General features: G+C 43.0%; 1 protein-coding gene across 1 annotated transcript in view; it reads left to right on the forward strand.

Moving 5' to 3' along the window:
• LOC119650231 (hemocytin) overlaps positions 1-17,853 on the forward strand; it is a 456,315-nt gene that overhangs the window by 405,725 nt on the left and 32,737 nt on the right. The window contains exons 28-33 of the mRNA XM_038052810.1: positions 7,532-7,639; positions 7,836-7,958; positions 8,017-8,305; positions 8,368-8,566; positions 8,631-8,938; positions 8,999-9,095. Of these exons, the coding sequence (XP_037908738.1) occupies positions 7,532-7,639; positions 7,836-7,958; positions 8,017-8,305; positions 8,368-8,566; positions 8,631-8,938; positions 8,999-9,095 (1,124 nt within the window). The remainder of the gene's footprint in view (positions 1-7,531; positions 7,640-7,835; positions 7,959-8,016; positions 8,306-8,367; positions 8,567-8,630; positions 8,939-8,998; positions 9,096-17,853) is intronic.

Consider the following 17,853-nt stretch of genomic DNA (forward strand, 5'->3'; position numbering starts at 1 on the left):
TCGCAAAGCATCTCGAAGATGCTGAGTTATACTCAAGCGAGGCAATCAGTGCTGTCAAATGCTGGTTAGAGAGCTTTGGTCTGACACTTCCGGAGGAAAAAACAGAAGCAGTCCTCATCACGAAGCGCCGGAAGAGAAATTACGCTTGTGTTAGAATCGGGAATCATATCATCACTTCCAAGCCGACCATCAAATACTTAGGGGTGGTGATAGACAGGAAGCTCAGCTATAAGCAACACGTACAGTATGCTTGTGATAAATCATCCACTGCGAGTATGGCCCTGGCGAGGATGACGCCGAACGTGGGAGGGCCACGGCATACCTGTAGGTTGCTTATAGCCAGAGTGGTGACCTCAATCATGCTCTATGCGACCCCAGTTTGGAGCGAGGCATTGCGGATGCCAGTTAACACTAGTAAACTGAATGCAGTCTACAGAAGGATAGCTCTGAGGATATGCTCTGCCTTCAGGACTGTCTCAGACGTTGCAGCATTCGTCATCTCTGGAATGATGCCCACTGACATCTTGGCAGATGAGATGGCGAATATATACCATGCGAAGACAATCTCTCCCTTATTGCAGACGAAGAACGCTGAAAGGGAGAGATCCATAAATAGATGGCAAGAGCGGTGGGAACGTTCGGGAAAGGGTCGGTGGACTCACAGGCTCATTCCTGCCATCAAGGAGTGGTTGGAGAGAGGACACGGTGAGATTTATTATAATCGCACCCAGTTTCTTACGGGACATGGAGGATATCTCCAATACCTTCACAGGTTTAAATTGGAGACCTCACCCGACTGTCCAAATTGTGATGGAGTCCTAGAGTACCCAGAACATGTATTCTTCCACTATCCGAGATTTGTGGACGAAAGGAGGAATCTAGAGCAGACTCTAGGAGAGGTGCTGGTACTAGTATGGTAATAGTATGATTTTGATCAAACTTGGGGATGCTTCATATTATATATTATACTAACACCAACTTTTATAACTCTGGGATAAGCTTAAGGGGGGTTTTACTCAATTTCCCCAAAAATATTTTGAGGCCTGGGCACCATATAGAGGCGGCTACATGATTTTTTTTCAGATTTTTCGATTGGGTAGTTTCTGAGAATGGGTCCGTTAAAAAATCATCACTTTGCACCCCTCCCACTCCCCGCCTTTTTAACAAATCTCAAAAACTAAGACCGGCTTCGAAAAGTACTAATCGAGACCCTCCGTTTGATACATGACTACATTTGGTGAAAAAGCATTTTACACCCCCCTTTTACATGCATTGGGACCCCCCCCCCTCAATTCAACTTAGATGGATATCACTCACTGAATGTCTGGGGTCTACAGTTCCCACCTTCTCACCAAATTTCGTGTCAATCGGTATAGCCGTTTCTGAGAAAAGTGCCTGTGACAGACAGACAGACAGACATTCGACCGCGTTCCAATCTGAGATGGAAGTTGCCAAGTTGCGGCGATATGGGCTTGTGGTCGACAGGCCATACAATGTATTATGAGCGAAAATAATTGGTGTATATGTACACAGCTGCTACCCCCCGCTAAGTTTGACACTGTCTGAATTCGAGCAAATGCCTGATAATTTTGTTCTCGACGCAAGGAGACGAAGTCCAAAGGTGATTGCTTGTGATTTCAATGCTTGGGCCCTAGAGTGGGGTAGGAGCGAATCAAATGCTAGGGGCCGCAGTTTAACGGAAGCTTTCGCGCAGATGGACATGGTTTTGGCTAACGAAGGTGCTGTAAATAGCGGGAAGTCAGGCTCAGTTGTAGACCTGACCTTTGTCAGCCCTTCGCTGGCGCGTGGTACGTCCTGGTGCGTCAGCGAACGCTACACCCACAGCGATCACCAGGCAATCTTCTTTGAGACATGTGTCGAGCCTCAGGGCAAAGAGCTATCATGCCCGAAACTGAAAAAGATTTCAGGCTGGTCTGCAAAATCTTTGGATGAGCAGACCTTCATAGAGGTGTGGCTAGATCAACCTGATAAAGCAGGCGCCTCTACGGAAAGAACCGTCCATCTGGCTCAATGCATCGCCAAAGCATGTGACGCGTCCATGCCTAGTGGGTGCTCATTCCCCAGTAGGAGACCAAACTACTGGTGGAATGATGAACTGGCCGATCTTCGATCAGCCTGCCACCGAGCCAGAAGAGGGCTCAGAGGGCGGTAGGTAGAGTCGATCAGGGGCAGAAAGCGAAGCAAGAGGAAATGCTTTAAGGAGCTCTGCTCAGAAGCGGACGTCAACCCGTGGGGGAGAGCTTATGGAATGGTGATGGGATCAGATCACGTGTCCCACCCTCTTGCTGAAAATCATCCAGGGGTCATTCCCCCAGCAAGTGGAGAGCACTGACACATTCCAACCACCTCTGATTGTGACGGCAATCCCGCCAGTCACCAGAGATGAGCTGTATGGGTTCCGAAAAGCCAGATCAACCATTTATGCCATCAAATTGGTTACTGGCTTGGCCGAAGATGCAATCCTCGGAAAGGGTAGTACCAGGAAATATTGCGTGGTGGTAACCCTGGACGTGAAAAATGCATTCAATTCGGCCAATTGGAATCTAATTCGAAAATCCCTAGCGAAGATTAGTATTCCCGCTTATCTCGCTGCTATCGTCGATAGTTACTTAACTGAAAGGAGGCTCTGGTATGACATCGATGACGGACCCCAGGAGTACGTTGTTTCCGCGGGTGTCCGTATTGAACCCACTACATCATGTACAACGATGTACTTAATCTTCCCCTTCCGAAGGAAGCCACAGTGGTGGGTTACGCTGACGACATAGCGCTGGTTGTTGTCGCAAAGCATCTCGAAGATGCTGAGTTATACTCAAGCGAGGCAATCAGTGCTGTCAAATGCTGGTTAGAGAGCTTTGGTCTGACGCTTCCGGAGGAAAAAACAGAAGCAGTCCTCATCACGAAGCGCCGGAAGAGAAATTACGCTTGTGTTAGAATCGGGAATCATATCATCACTTCCAAGCCGACCATCAAATACTTAGGGGTGGTGATAGACAGGAAGCTCAGCTATAAGCAACACGTACAGTATGCTTGTGATAAATCATCCACTGCGAGTATGGCCCTGGCGAGGATGACGCCGAACGTGGGAGGGCCACGGCATACCTGTAGGTTGCTTATAGCCAGAGTGGTGACCTCAATCATGCTCTATGCGACCCCAGTTTGGAGCGAGGCATTGCGGATGCCAGTTAACACTAGTAAACTGAATGCAGTCTACAGAAGGATAGCTCTGAGGATATGCTCTGCCTTCAGGACTGTCTCAGACGTTGCAGCATTCGTCATCTCTGGAATGATGCCCACTGACATCTTGGCAGATGAGATGGCGAATATATACCATGCGAAGACAATCTCTCCCTTATTGCAGACGAAGAACGCTGAAAAGGAGAGATCCATAAATAGATGGCAAGAGCGGTGGGAACGTTCGGGAAAGGGTCGGTGGACTCACAGGCTCATTCCTGCCATCAAGGAGTGGTTGGAGAGAGGACACGGTGAGATTTATTATAATCGCACCCAGTTTCTTACGGGACATGGAGGATATCTCCAATACCTTCACAGGTTTAAATTGGAGACCTCACCCGACTGTCCAAATTGTGATGGAGTCCTAGAGTACCCAGAACATGTATTCTTCCACTATCCGAGATTTGTGGACGAAAGGAGGAATCTAGAGCAGACTCTAGGAGAGGTACTGGTACTAGTATGGTAATAGTATGATTTTGATCAAACTTGGGGATGCTTCATATTATATATTATACTAACACCAACTTTTATAACTCTGGGATAAGCTTAAGGGGGGTTTTACTCAATTTCCCCAAAAATATTTTGAGGCCTGGGCACCATATAGAGGCGGCTACATGATTTTTTTTCAGATTTTTCGATTGGGTAGTTTCTGAGAATGGGTCCGTTAAAAAATCATCACTTTGCACCCCTCCCACTCCCCGCCTTTTTAACAAATCTCAAAAACTAAGACCGGCTTCGAAAAGTACTAATCGAGACCCTCCGTTTGATACATGACTACATTTGGTGAAAAAGCATTTTACACCCCCCTTTTACATGCATTGGGACCCCCCCCCCTCAATTCAACTTAGATGGATATCACTCACTGCATGTCTGGAGTCTACAGTTCCCACCTTCTCACCAAATTTCGTGTCAATCGGTATAGCCGTTTCTGAGAAAAGTGCCTGTGACAGACAGACAGACAGACATTCGACCGCGTTCGAATCTGAGATGGAAGTTGCCAAGTTGCGGCGATATGGGCTTGTGGTCGACAGGCCATACAATGTATTATGAGCGAAAATAAGTGGTGTATATGTACACAGCTGCTACCCCCCGCTAAGTTTGACACTGTCTGAATTCGAGCAAATGCCTGATAATTTTGTTCTCGACGCAAGGAGACGAAGTCCAAAGGTGATTGCTTCTGATTTCAATGCTTGGGCCCTAGAGTGGGGTAGGAGCGAATCAAATGCTAGGGGCCGCAGTTTAACGGAAGCTTTCGCGCAGATGGACATGGTTTTGGCTAACGAAGGTGCTGTAAATAGCGGGAAGTCAGGCTCAGTTGTAGACCTGACCTTTATCAGCCCTTCGCTGGCGCGTGGTACGTCCTGGTGCGTCAGCGAACGCTACACCCACAGCGATCACCAGGCAATCTTCTTTGAGACATGTGTCGAGCCTCAGGGCAAAGAGCTATCATGCCCGAAACTGAAAAAGATTTCAGGCTGGTCTGCAAAATCTTTGGATGAGCAGACCTTCATAGAGGTGTGGCTAGATCAACCTGATAAAGCAGGCGCCTCTACGGAAAGAACCGTCCATCTGGCTCAATGCATCGCCAAAGCATGTGACGCGTCCATGCCTAGTGGGTGCTCATTCCCCAGTAGGAGACCAAACTACTGGTGGAATGATGAACTGGCCGATCTTCGATCAGCCTGCCACCGAGCCAGAAGAGGGCTCAGAGGGCGGTAGGTAGAGTCGATCAGGGGCAGAAAGCGAAGCAAGAGGAAATGCTTTAAGGAGCTCTGCTCAGAAGCGGACGTCAACCCGTGGGGGAGAGCTTATGGAATGGTGATGGGATCAGATCACGTGTCCCACCCTCTTGCTGAAAATCATCCAGGGGTCATTCCCCCAGCAAGTGGAGAGCACCGACACATTCCAACCACCTCTGATTGTGACGGCAATCCCGCCAGTCACCAGAGATGAGCTGTATGGGTTCCGAAAAGCCAGATCAACCATTTATGCCATCAAATTGGTTACTGGCTTGGCCGAAGATGCAATCCTCGGAAAGGGTAGTACCAGGAAATATTGCGTGGTGGTAACCCTGGACGTGAAAAATGCATTCAATTCGGCCAATTGGAATCTAATTCGAAAATCCCTAGCGAAGATTAGTATTCCCGCTTATCTCGCTGCTATCGTCGATAGTTACTTAACTGAAAGGAGGCTCTGGTATGACATCGATGACGGACCCCAGGAGTACGTTGTTTCCGCGGGTGTCCGTATTGAACCCACTACATCATGTACAACGATGTACTTAATCTTCCCCTTCCGAAGGAAGCCACAGTGGTGGGTTACGCTGACGACATAGCGCTGGTTGTTGTCGCAAAGCATCTCGAAGATGCTGAGTTATACTCAAGCGAGGCAATCAGTGCTGTCAAATGCTGGTTAGAGAGCTTTGGTCTGACACTTCCGGAGGAAAAAACAGAAGCAGTCCTCATCACGAAGCGCCGGAAGAGAAATTACGCTTGTGTTAGAATCGGGAATCATATCATCACTTCCAAGCCGACCATCAAATACTTAGGGGTGGTGATAGACAGGAAGCTCAGCTATAAGCAACACGTACAGTATGCTTGTGATAAATCATCCACTGCGAGTATGGCCCTGGCGAGGATGATGCCGAACGTGGGAGGGCCACGGCATACCTGTAGGTTGCTTATAGCCAGAGTGGTGACCTCAATCATGCTCTATGCGACCCCAGTTTGGAGCGAGGCATTGCGGATGCCAGTTAACACTAGTAAACTGAATGCAGTCTACAGAAGGATAGCTCTGAGGATATGCTCTGCCTTCAGGACTGTCTCAGACGTTGCAGCATTCGTCATCTCTGGAATGATGCCCACTGACATCTTGGCAGATGAGATGGCGAATATATACCATGCGAAGACAATCTCTCCCTTATTGCAGACGAAGAACGCTGAAAGGGAGAGATCCATAAATAGATGGCAAGAGCGGTGGGAACGTTCGGGAAAGGGTCGGTGGACTCACAGGCTCATTCCTGCCATCAAGGAGTGGTTGGAGAGAGGACACGGTGAGATTTATTATAATCGCACCCAGTTTCTTACGGGACATGGAGGATATCTCCAGTACCTTCACAGGTTTAAATTGGAGACCTCACCCGACTGTCCAAATTGTGATGGAGTCCTAGATTACCCAGAACATGTATTCTTCCACTATCCGAGATTTGTGGACGAAAGGAGGAATCTAGAGCAGACTCTAGGAGAGGTGCTGGTACCAGAAAATCTGGTGCCGAAAATGCTACCACATGAAGAGAATTGGGATGCGGTGAACTCCATGATCGCATCTATTCAAGATAAATTGCGTATAGATGAAACGGAATTAAGCTAGAGTGAGCTGACTCCGTCCGGTGATGTAATACCTTATGGTGGTTCCGCGGGGCAGGGAGTAGTTTTAGTGGGTAAAAATTCCACGCTGGTGTGTCCAAACCGATTTTAATAAGGTATTGTTTTGCAAACAAAACTTTAAAAAGAACTTTTCAGTATTATATCTTCTATTATCGCCTGTCTAGGCGTCTGATGTACTTATAGGATGAACTTAAGGAGGATTGGGGGGCGGGCGGTAAATTCCTAAAATATGGTAATACGCTGTTATTAACTTTATTTAAGCTGATATCGGGACGTATTTTCTTTCACCCAAAGCCTATCAAGGGACTGGGCAGAAGTATATTCTTCATAAATGGAGTTTTAATATTTCACTCGAATGTCATTTATTCTCGTTAGTTATGACGTCAGCATCTTTTAGTAGCAGTAGCAATAAAATCGCGCGAAACTGACAAGCTTGAACTGTCACAATTTTGATACTAATAACTGGATTTCCATGACAGTATCATGTATGCGGATTCTTCTTTAAACTCCACGTAAATTCATATCACTGACTGTATGCGTGAAATTAGTTGGCATATGTCCACGAAAGTTCGTTCGGATCGGTGTAGTCGTTTTGGAGAAAAGTGCATGTGGCAGACAGAGAGACAGTGAATTGATTTTAATAAGGTTTTGTTATACACAAAATCTAAAAAATATCAAAACAATAACACTTGGCTTTTACATGTTTTACATATTACATATTCATGCTCTGTGCTCTCTACTTGTTAGAACAGACTTTTTTCGCGTTTGCCCCACTGTACAACGCCCTAATTAGATATACCACCTATTTTATACGTAGCACTTCACCTTATCATAAAAAACTCGCACAAACACTAATTCAGAATTTGAACATGGTTATTTTTCACATTTAGAGTACGCCATTTACAGAAGATTTAACACAGATTATAATAGAAGATAATGTGGAGCCTTTATGCGATGAGCCCATGGGAATTGAAAATGGTGAAATGTCTCCACGGCAAGTAAGTCTACAGAGAATTATTTTTTTTACTCAAAACATAAGCTTTGTATAAATTTCCGCTTCGTTATATGTTTATTTCAAAATATATTATTTACTGTATGTTAATAATGGTATCTTAATTCAAAGTTTACAATTTAATTAAAGCCATCTTAGTATGTAGTTTGAAGTGAAATATTTATTTGTATCACATTTTAAAGGTCAGCTCAAGCAGTATCAGACCAAATTATAAAGGTGAAGTGCCAAATTTGTTGGAATTGTTAAAACTGACTTCACCAAATGGATGGCAGCCGACTCTAAATTCCCCCAATGAATTTATTATGGTTGGGATGTTTTCCAATTAATTCAATTCTTTTTCATAGTATATGTTTCAATTTACAGTTTGATTTCTTGGAACTTAGAAATATAACAGGTCTGAAAACCCAAGGCGGACAACAAGGATGGGTTACAGCATTTAGTCTTCTATATTCAAATAATGGTTACATTTGGAATCAAATTCTAACAAAGAATGGTGTACCGAAAATATTTTTGTCAAACAACGACGCAGAAACACCTAAAACAAATTACTTCAAATATCCAATTCAAACACGATATATTAAGATTGCACCAATAAAGTGGGAAAATGTTATTGAAATGAAAGTGGAACCTCTTGGTTGTTTCATTCCATATTGTAAGGATGCATTCATTGATAAAGTGGTAATATTTATCAAATACTTCAAAATTGATTTTTAGCTGAAGTTAAGGAGCCAATTGTGGAAGTCGATACTAAATTGCCTATTGAATCCATCAAAATATGTCCTGTTTGCCCAGGGGTCGATATGTCTATGGATTTCCCTGATGGATCAGCATGTAAATGTGAACCGCCGAAATTCTGGAATGGAAAAGCTTGTAGTGACAGGAGTCAATGTCCATGCTTCGTCGGACATATCCGGTATGTGATTTAATAAATCCTAATGTAATCTCAAGCATTACTCTTCGTTGTTACTTATTTAAAGGTATGATGTTGGAGCACAATATCAATCTGATGATTGTTCGCAATGCGTATGTGTTTTGGGAGGCGTACCCCAGTGTAAACCTCAGAAGTGCCCACCTTGCAAAGAAGGTCTGAGACCAGGAAAATCGATCAACTGCGCTTGTACGTGCGAATCATGCCCAGAATTTCAGAAACTTTGCCCAACTAGTGGTGACTGTATTCTGGAAAGCTTCTGGTGTAATGGAATCCAAGATTGTGCAGATGATGAGTTAAATTGCACACAAGTTGAATTTAGTGTGAAGGAAACACCAAATAGAACTGACAACCTAAGTACATTTCTTGACTCTCCTGTTAAAAATTTAAATTTATAAAATATTAACACTTTTGTAGATATTACCAAAGTTTGTCCTGAGCCACAATGCCCTCCTGGTATGAAAATAGAGAGTAAAAAATCTAGGCGAAAAATGTCTCCAATTTTCGAGTCCAGGTATGTACTTTAAGCCTTAATGTAATATTATTTATACTGATAAAAACACGACGATCCTCATGTATTAGAAAGGCTTTATGCTACATTCAGTGGCGTGGCGTCATTGCCTCCCTTACTTAATTAAAGAAAATTAAGTTACAGCAAAATAAAGGAGGAAGCTACTGTAAAATTCATCACACAGCTCAAAATGTTGTTTCCTAATACAGAGCAAGATTAGAACAGCCATAGATAATACCCTCGTCACAATACACATTCCTGGAAAAATTCATTTTGTTGTCAAAAATTCAACTTGACTTCAAATTGTGTGGAGCCAATGACATGAACTAGATTCTTCTGAAGGTGCTTCCAGATTTGTCTCCGGAGCAGCAAAATTGGTTGCTCATGAATCGTGCGGTGATTTGGTTCCATCGAATCAACTGTTGTACATCCTTATCCTTAAGTTTCCAATTTGATTTGCGGTTGTACGTGATTTGTAACGCATTGAATAGTATAATATTTTCATCATCATCATCAACGGCGCAACAACCGGTATCCGGTCTAGACCTGCCTTAATAAAGAACTCCAGACATCACGGTTTTGCGCCGAAGTCCACCAATTCGATATCCCTAAAAGCTGTCTGGCGTCCTAACCTACGCCATCGCTCCACCTTAGGCAGGGTCTGCCTCGTCTTCTTTTTCTACCATAGATATTGCCCTTATAGACTTTCCGGGTGGGATCATCCTCATCCATACGAATTAAGTGACCCGCCCACCGTAAGCTATTGAGCCGGATTTTATCCACAACCGGACGGTCGTCGTATCGCTCATAGATTTCGTAGTTATGTAGGCTACGGAATCGTCCATCCTCATGTAGGAGGCAAAAAATTCTGCGGAGGATTCTTCTCTCGAACGCGGCCAAGAGTTCGCAATTTTTCTTGCTAATAAACCAAGTCTCCGAGGAATACATGAGGACTGGCAAAATCATTGTCTTGTACAGTAAGAGCTTTGACCCTATGGTAAGATGTTTCGAGCAAGACAGTTTTTGTAACCTGAAATAGTCTCTGTTGGCAGCTAACAACCGTGCGCGGATTTTCTCATCGTAGCTGTTATCGGTTGTGATTTTCGACCCTAGGTAGGAGAAATTATCAGCGGTCTCAAAGTTGTATTCTCCTATCCTTATTCTTCCTGTTTGACCAGTGCGGTTTGATGTTGTTGGTTGATTCTTCTTCGGTGCTGCCGCTGCCACCATATATTTTGTCTTGCCTTCATTGATATGCAGCCCAAGATCTCGCGCCGCCTGCTCGATCTGAATGAAGGCAGTTTGTACGTTTGAGTGGTTCTTCCCATGATGTTGATATCGTCAGCATAGGCCAGTAATTGGGTGGACTTAAAGAATATCGTACCCTTCGCCTTTACCTCAGGATCACGGATCACTTTCTCGAGGGCCAGGTTAAAGATGACGCATGATAGGGCATTCCCTTGTCGTAGATCATCGATGATCCTGCTGCTTTTATCTGGCCTCACACATTGGTCAGGGTCAGCCTAGTAAGTCTTATTAATTTCGTCGGGATACCGAATTCTCTCATGGCCGTGTACAGTTTTACCCTGGCTATGCTATCATAGGCGGTTTTAAAGTCAATGAATAGATGGTGCAACTGTTTTCCATATTCCAACAGTTTTTCCATCGCTTGGCGCAGAGAGAAAATTTGATCTGCTGCTGATTTGCCTAGAGTGGAGCCTCTTTGGTATGGACCAATTATGTTCTGGGCGTATGGGGCTATCAAGCCTAGGGAGATAGTTGAGAATATCTTATAGGTAGTACTCAGCAACGTGATACCTCTATAATTGCTGCACTGTGTGATATCTCCCTTTTTATGTATGAGACAGATAATGCCCCGTTGCCAATCGTCAGGCATTGATTCGCTGTCCCATACCTTGAGCACAAGTTGTAAACCACTTGGTGTAACTGGTCGCCTCCTAATTCGCCTGTAATTCCATCGGCTCCTGGCGACTTATGATTTTTAAGCCGATGAATTGCACGGACTGTTTCTGCTATAGTTGGTGGTGGCAGTATTTGTCCGTCGTTTTCAGTTGGCGGGACCTCCAACTCGCCGATGTTCTGGTTGTTCAGTAGCTCATCAAAATACTCAACCCATCGCTCCAGTATGCCCATTCTGTCAGAAATCAGATTTCTCTCTTTGTCTCGGCAGAATGAGTATCGAGCTGTATAAGGCTTCATCCTACTGACTTGTTGGTAAAAGTTCCGTGCCTGGTACCATTGCTCCATGTACTTTTCTAGTTCACAGACATGTTGGTTCTCCCAGGCTTCCTTTTTCCGTCTGTGAAGGCGCTTCTCCGTTCGACGAAGTTCGTGAGTCTCTACGCGTGTCCGCGTTCTTTGAGAATGCAACATTACTCGGTATGCGGCATTCTTCCGTTCCATTGCTAGCTTACATTCATCGTCAAACCAGCCGTTCCGACTTTTTTTGCGAATGGGGCCAAGTATGTTTGTGGCCGTATCAATGATAACGTTCTTCAGGGGGTTGTGAAGATCATTTGTTGATTCTTCATCTTCAAGACCTCTGTTGACTACGGTTATTGCGGCATCCATTTTCCTCTTATAGGTGTCGCAGAGGGCTGTGTTGTGGATGGCTTCAGTATTCACTCTCGCCTGATTGTCAGAGGGGATTGTAGGTTGTGTCGTAATTCGAGCTCGGAGCACCATGCCAACGAAATAATTTTTTGCACGTTGTAAATTCGCAAGCACAGGTGATCAAAAGTTAAAAATAACGTTGAGTGACAGTGGTGTCTTTTTTTATTGAATCAAAGAGAAGCTATTAATTTTTGTGTGATCGATAATCGAAGTCTTTTGGATGGTGTTCGCTGTTAGTAAGGAAGAAATTGGTGATAAATGCCGATATTAAATATTGAAACGAAAAGTGTTGCGTTCGCAATTTTTCTAGTAAATTATATAATGCTGTGGATTAATTCACCGACTGCGACGTTAAAATCAAATTCTTTTAGGGCGAATATCTGTTTTTTTTTCTCCGAAAATAACGTGTGGCGAACATATATATACTTTTTATTTATATACTTTTTTATGGTCTTTTCTCGCATTCTCAACTCACTTCACGCCACTGGCCAAAATGTTTTCTTTGCTGCACGATGATACACAAATCTTAATATTGCAAGAGATCCCCGAGCTAGAACGGGCTTGTATGAGATTGTCGTCCCCTAGAAACCACCGCTGTCTCTCCAACTCTGTCCTCATGTGATTACTTCCAGTTTATTCATTCTAGAAGTACAACAATGGTACTATTATGGGTGTCCGGATGGCTCAAATGGACGGCGGAGTTGGAGTATGGAAATACATATATCAAGAATTATTTGAAGTTATGAACAAATGGAAAAAACGTGCGTAGGAAATTTTTCATAAAAAGTGAAGGCAAATCCTTTATACCCGAAGGGGCCAGCTTCCGGTATTCTGACTTGTTTATATCGTTGTCATTGTCGCATTTTTCATGACGCAATCAATACTCTGATCCCAGCGTCTTTTTCATGAGATTATGTAATCCTATGACTACGTTCAGGCCTTCCTTGCACTTTCTCTTTGCCATGAACTTGGGATTATGGAACATATGCAATATTCTCTGCGTTCCTATTCTCCATAACCTATTTCCGATGCCGACTGGCGTCATAACATAAAGAGCTGTCGTAGCGGACGGTCACGGTGGAAATATCGTTGGTGCAAAGCGATTTACTATCGTGATTGGAGCTCGGATACCAGTAGACTCAGCTGCGAATGATTACCTAAGTCAAATCAGGATAATAATCTTGGGCGAGCGCAATGCTGACCACATTGCCTCCTACACTGTACTGTAGTGTACCGTTACGGTCCTGAATGATGTACTCTAAGACACTTCAAAGCCTTGATCCAAATGGATTGTTGCGCTTATTATGATTATAATCACAGTCATTACTTGTCATGAACACTGTAAATGTATAAGTTGATCCTCTGCAGCGTCATTTAGGGGCAAGTTACAAAAATATGAACAGCACTCAAATATTTTCCATTACAAAGCACATACATATATGCACCGACTTCCATGACGGTCGGTATCAGTGCTTCACCAAAAGTTTCCTCTGAGTTTCTCCTCTCGTCCATGAATCTCGGATAGTGGAAGAAGACGTGTTCTGGGTCTTCGATACTCCATCGCAGTTTGGACAATGGGGCGAATTGTACAAACTGAACGTATAGAGGTATTGGCCAGGAGAAACTGGATAAGACTACAATTAATCTTACCATGCTGTCTCCCTGATGGAAGGGATCAGCCTGTGTGTCCACCCGCCTTTTTCTGAGTGCTCCCAATGCTCCCGCCATATATTTGCAGATGTTTCCCTTTCGACATTCTTCGTCTGTGACAAAGGAGACATTGACTTCGGATTGTATATACTCTTCTCCTCCTTTACGCGTTCTCCGGTTCAGAAACAAGATTAGCCCCTAATTGGTAACTAATACATTTAGTAAATGGTTTTCAGATGAGCGCGTTTTAAAGAAATTTTCCAATAGTTTACAGGTAGAAGCAACAAGTTCGGCTTATATACGCATAGGACCTTGTTATAATGTATGTGTGCATCTAAAGTGATCTACGCATCTTCATGCATTTCCATGCACTATGTACGTAAATTAAGGGAGTCATCCCGTGTGAAGGCTGTTTTTTTGGCTTTTTTTAGAAATTTTTTGTGAAGAACTGGATAAAGATACAAATACGAATTTTTTACCATAGACTTAATAATATCTTGAGTGTGCATAGTAGTAGTTTGCAGACCGTAGAAATATGTTGTGAATAACTGGTGAAAATTTCAAAGAATTTCGTTGGATAGATTTTGGGCTATGGTGGCGGCCGATTTTCAACATGCAGTTTCGAGGAAAACGCGTTTAAAAAGTAGAATGCGATTTTTCGCCATAAAATCTTAACTGGCCATTAATTTGCTATATCAGTCCATAAACCTTAGGTTACTTCAAAAGACACATGTACAGCCTTGGGTTCAATTCTTGTCCGTTTAGCGAAGTCATTCGAACGTCATTCGAATTATGACATGGTCATCAGTGGGCACGTTACAGCCTTTTGCATCGAGAAGTTGCCAGAAGGAATCTTTCTCAGTATCAGGTCGACCAACCTGTCTGTGGCACTGAGCTGATATACCATAATGATGATCTTAATCAGCCGGTCACCAAATCGTTCGAGTTTTTTCATGGCGTCACGGAAACTATATGAGATGTCGATGCTAACATCGTATTGAGTGTGTGAGCTACCAAAATAGATAAGTTTGTCGCCATTTTTACCACGTTCGCGTTTTATGTCGTAGCTTTCGGCACCAGTCCCTCGGCTTTCTTACAGAGCGCAGATATCAATGCTCCTTTTCCGAAAGGTTTTTTCGAGTTCCTCGGTCTTTTCTGTGAAGCTTAGAATATTTAGACACATATTTGATTTGCTCGTATAAATGTAAAACCTATCTTACACTAATGACTTAATAATAAGTATCTTACACATGGGTATCATCTTTTCTCTTATGTACATACTTACACATGCATTGTTCGGTAAATCAGTTCACAGGTATCATGTATCACTGTGAGAAGTTCCTTGAACCGTAGTAAACATTTATTATTTCAAAAATCATTAAACCCTTTTCTTGATGATGGAAAAATGATTTTCAGGCTTTTCTCAAATGAAGTGTTTATGAAGCCTGTCTTGAATCATCTGTGAAATAATAAGTAATTCAAGAACAACAACTATTCACAATAAACATTTCAACAAAATTTGTACAAAGATATCGACGTTATTAAATAGAAACGATCTGTAAACAAAACGAAACAAGAAAAAAAGTATAACACATCGAAAACATCAACGGTTTCCCATGCCACTTTAGGCGCGGCAAGTTAAAATCAGGATTAACATCTTTTTCTTCAGCCTTTGCCCCGTTCGAATAGCTGAGTGGTTAGAGCATAAGGCTGTCGTAAGGAAGGTCGCGGTTCAAATCTCATTAGTGGCAGTGGGATTTGTATCGTGATTTGACGTCGAATACCAGTCGACTCAGCTGTGAATGACTACCTGAGTCAAATCAGGGTAATAATCTCGGGCGAGCGCAATGCTGACCACATTGCCTCCTACAGTGTGCTATAGTGGACCGTTACGGTCTTCAATGAAGTGCTCTAACCCCCTTCAAGGTCCTGATCCAATATGGATTATTATTATTATTTGTCCAGTTCTTAGCAAGGTCGGCTCGGGATCCAATCATGTTGTTTCTATCAACATTGGATGCGTTTTCTTGGTCGGCCTGTCGCGGGACCTGTCACCGAGAGAAACCAGGTAGGATTTAACAAAGTGGAGTAACTCCAACTATACTTTATTTGTCTCTTTCCTTGATCTCAGCATTTTATTTTTGTTTTACTGAGGATAGTACAGATTACGTTGCCTGAAACTCTCCTCCTTTACCTGCGCTTGGTACCAGTTTGCTATGTTAGTAACATGGCGGAGTTCAAATAAGGATCGACATGTATGTACCTCGAAAACTAGACGTGGTGGATGCCACATATGTTTGGAACTTTTCATCTATAGCTCATAACCTATTCATTGCTGCTATCAGTTCGCATCAATTAATCCTCGTACATGCGTTTTCGGAAGTCTTTTGTCGATGCTCTTCAATTTGGAATCGGGTGTCAATGCCATAACCAGTAGCCATACGTCTTAGCTTACCGGATTCAGGAACGCAGTTCGGGAAGGCGCTTCCTATTCGGGAATTACTTTTTTGTTGAAACTAAGCAAATTCTGCACTAAAAAATCTTGAGAGAAACTTTGATGATTGTTTGCCAAAATTCTTTGCAAGAAGGAAATATTTGTTGCTTTCGAAAGAAGTGTAACACTGGACCAACTGGACGAGTCCAGCTCTCCATCAAGTTTCATAGCCTCCCGCGCTCTCTCGGGCCGATGGTTCGTCCGGGCACACTCCACACTTGCCTAGTTGTTAGCACGTTGACAGGACTGTAAAGCGGGTTCTTAATATCGCTCCGCCACAACTTCATCATACTGAACTCACCTCTTTCAATTCAGTTTTCACTGAAAATATTTAAAAAGAGAATCCATTCTAGAGATACCATTAAAACAACCATTCCATGTAAAATATATGGGAACATGATTTTTTCTCATAATTAAGGTTTCCTGTGAAATAAAACCTTACTAAAATCGATTCAATGCCCGTCTATCCGTCCGTCTGTGTCTCTGGCTGTCTGCCACATGAAATTTACTTCGAAATGGCTGGAACTATCGCCACGAAATTTTGTGTGAATATCGCCCTCTATGGTCCTGAATGTTGGCCGACTGTGAAAGATAATGAACCGGATCTCCTGTTAATGGAGGCGAAAATGTTACGTTGGAGTAATGGCGTAATACCCTTTGATCACATCTGAAATGAGGATATCCACTTAATGGACCAGTTGGAGGGAGGGTTGCGTGGACCACAACCGTGAAAGCATGTTGCTCTCTAACTGGTCCGCTCCTCTATTAAGTGGATGGCGGACCCTCGATTCTTAAACAAAATTTTAGTTAAGCCTCGGTCTGCTTAGGCCTAAGAATTTTACAAGGCGGGGTTGTTTTCGCTATAATTCATACACATGACGTGTTTTTGAATTAATAAAAGGGAGCAAATACCAGCTTGTAACCCCTTCGATCACGCTGCTCACAGGGCAGACGTGAGGCAGCGTCTGATGAGTTGCCTCTGCTCTGGACGAAACAGCAAGTCATAAATTTTGCAACTTGGGTGCTTGCCCAAGGATGAGGGTTCCGTGGACCACAACCGTGCAACCATGTTACAACTGGTCAAGGAATCCCTCGATTCTTAAACAAAATTTTCTTAATTCTTAATTTTTACTCAAAAGCGATCACTATTCATACCAAAAATAATCTAATTTACAGAAAAGAACAGTACTACAACAGGAAAACAAAGTAAATGTTTCGTTTATTACATAAATTGACCGAAAAAGGTTTTCGGTCTTAAAGAGATTTACAACTCAAATTGTAAATTTAGTACTTTATGTGGCGACCTTTAGCTTTGATTATGTATTATAAACGATCGGGCATCGAGTGTACTAGTTTATAGTTTTTTAGTATATTCTGGAGAAGTTTCCTCAGTTTTTAGCTTATTGGATGTTTCATGTTGTCGAAGGCATTTTGTGGTGTGGACTGTGGTGGAGTATTTTGAGTATGAGGAATATTATACAAAACCCACATTCGGACGTCCGAAGCCGAATGCTTGGGATCGTTGTCATTTTGGAAGTAATATTCATTCTCAAACCTAGTTTTCCATCACTTTCTTTTAAATTTTCATTGTGAATATTACGATAAACAGTCTCGTTCATATTTTGCACCAACACTAGACGATGACGTACACCCCCAGACTAATACTCCACCTCCACCATGCTTTACTGTCCTTAAAATATTTTTAAACTCTAATTTGGTACGGGGCTTGTATTTGCTCTCGTCTGAAAACAAAACACTGTCTCAAAACTGTGTACTTTTCATTTGGTACTGCTTCGTAAACGCAAGTCTTTTAATTTAATTCTCCTTGCTAATGCATGGGTTTTTCCTGCAAACGCGTGGAGTATAATCAGCTCTACGCAGCATATTCCGGATTGTCCTAGGGCACACTTCTTTACCAAATTCTGTTTTCACACACTGTTGTAATTTTGTTGATGGTATCATTGCCTCTATTTTAACATACTT

Source organism: Hermetia illucens, chromosome 2 (assembly GCF_905115235.1).
Source record: "Hermetia illucens chromosome 2, iHerIll2.2.curated.20191125, whole genome shotgun sequence".
NCBI classification, from domain to species: domain Eukaryota; kingdom Metazoa; phylum Arthropoda; class Insecta; order Diptera; family Stratiomyidae; genus Hermetia; species Hermetia illucens.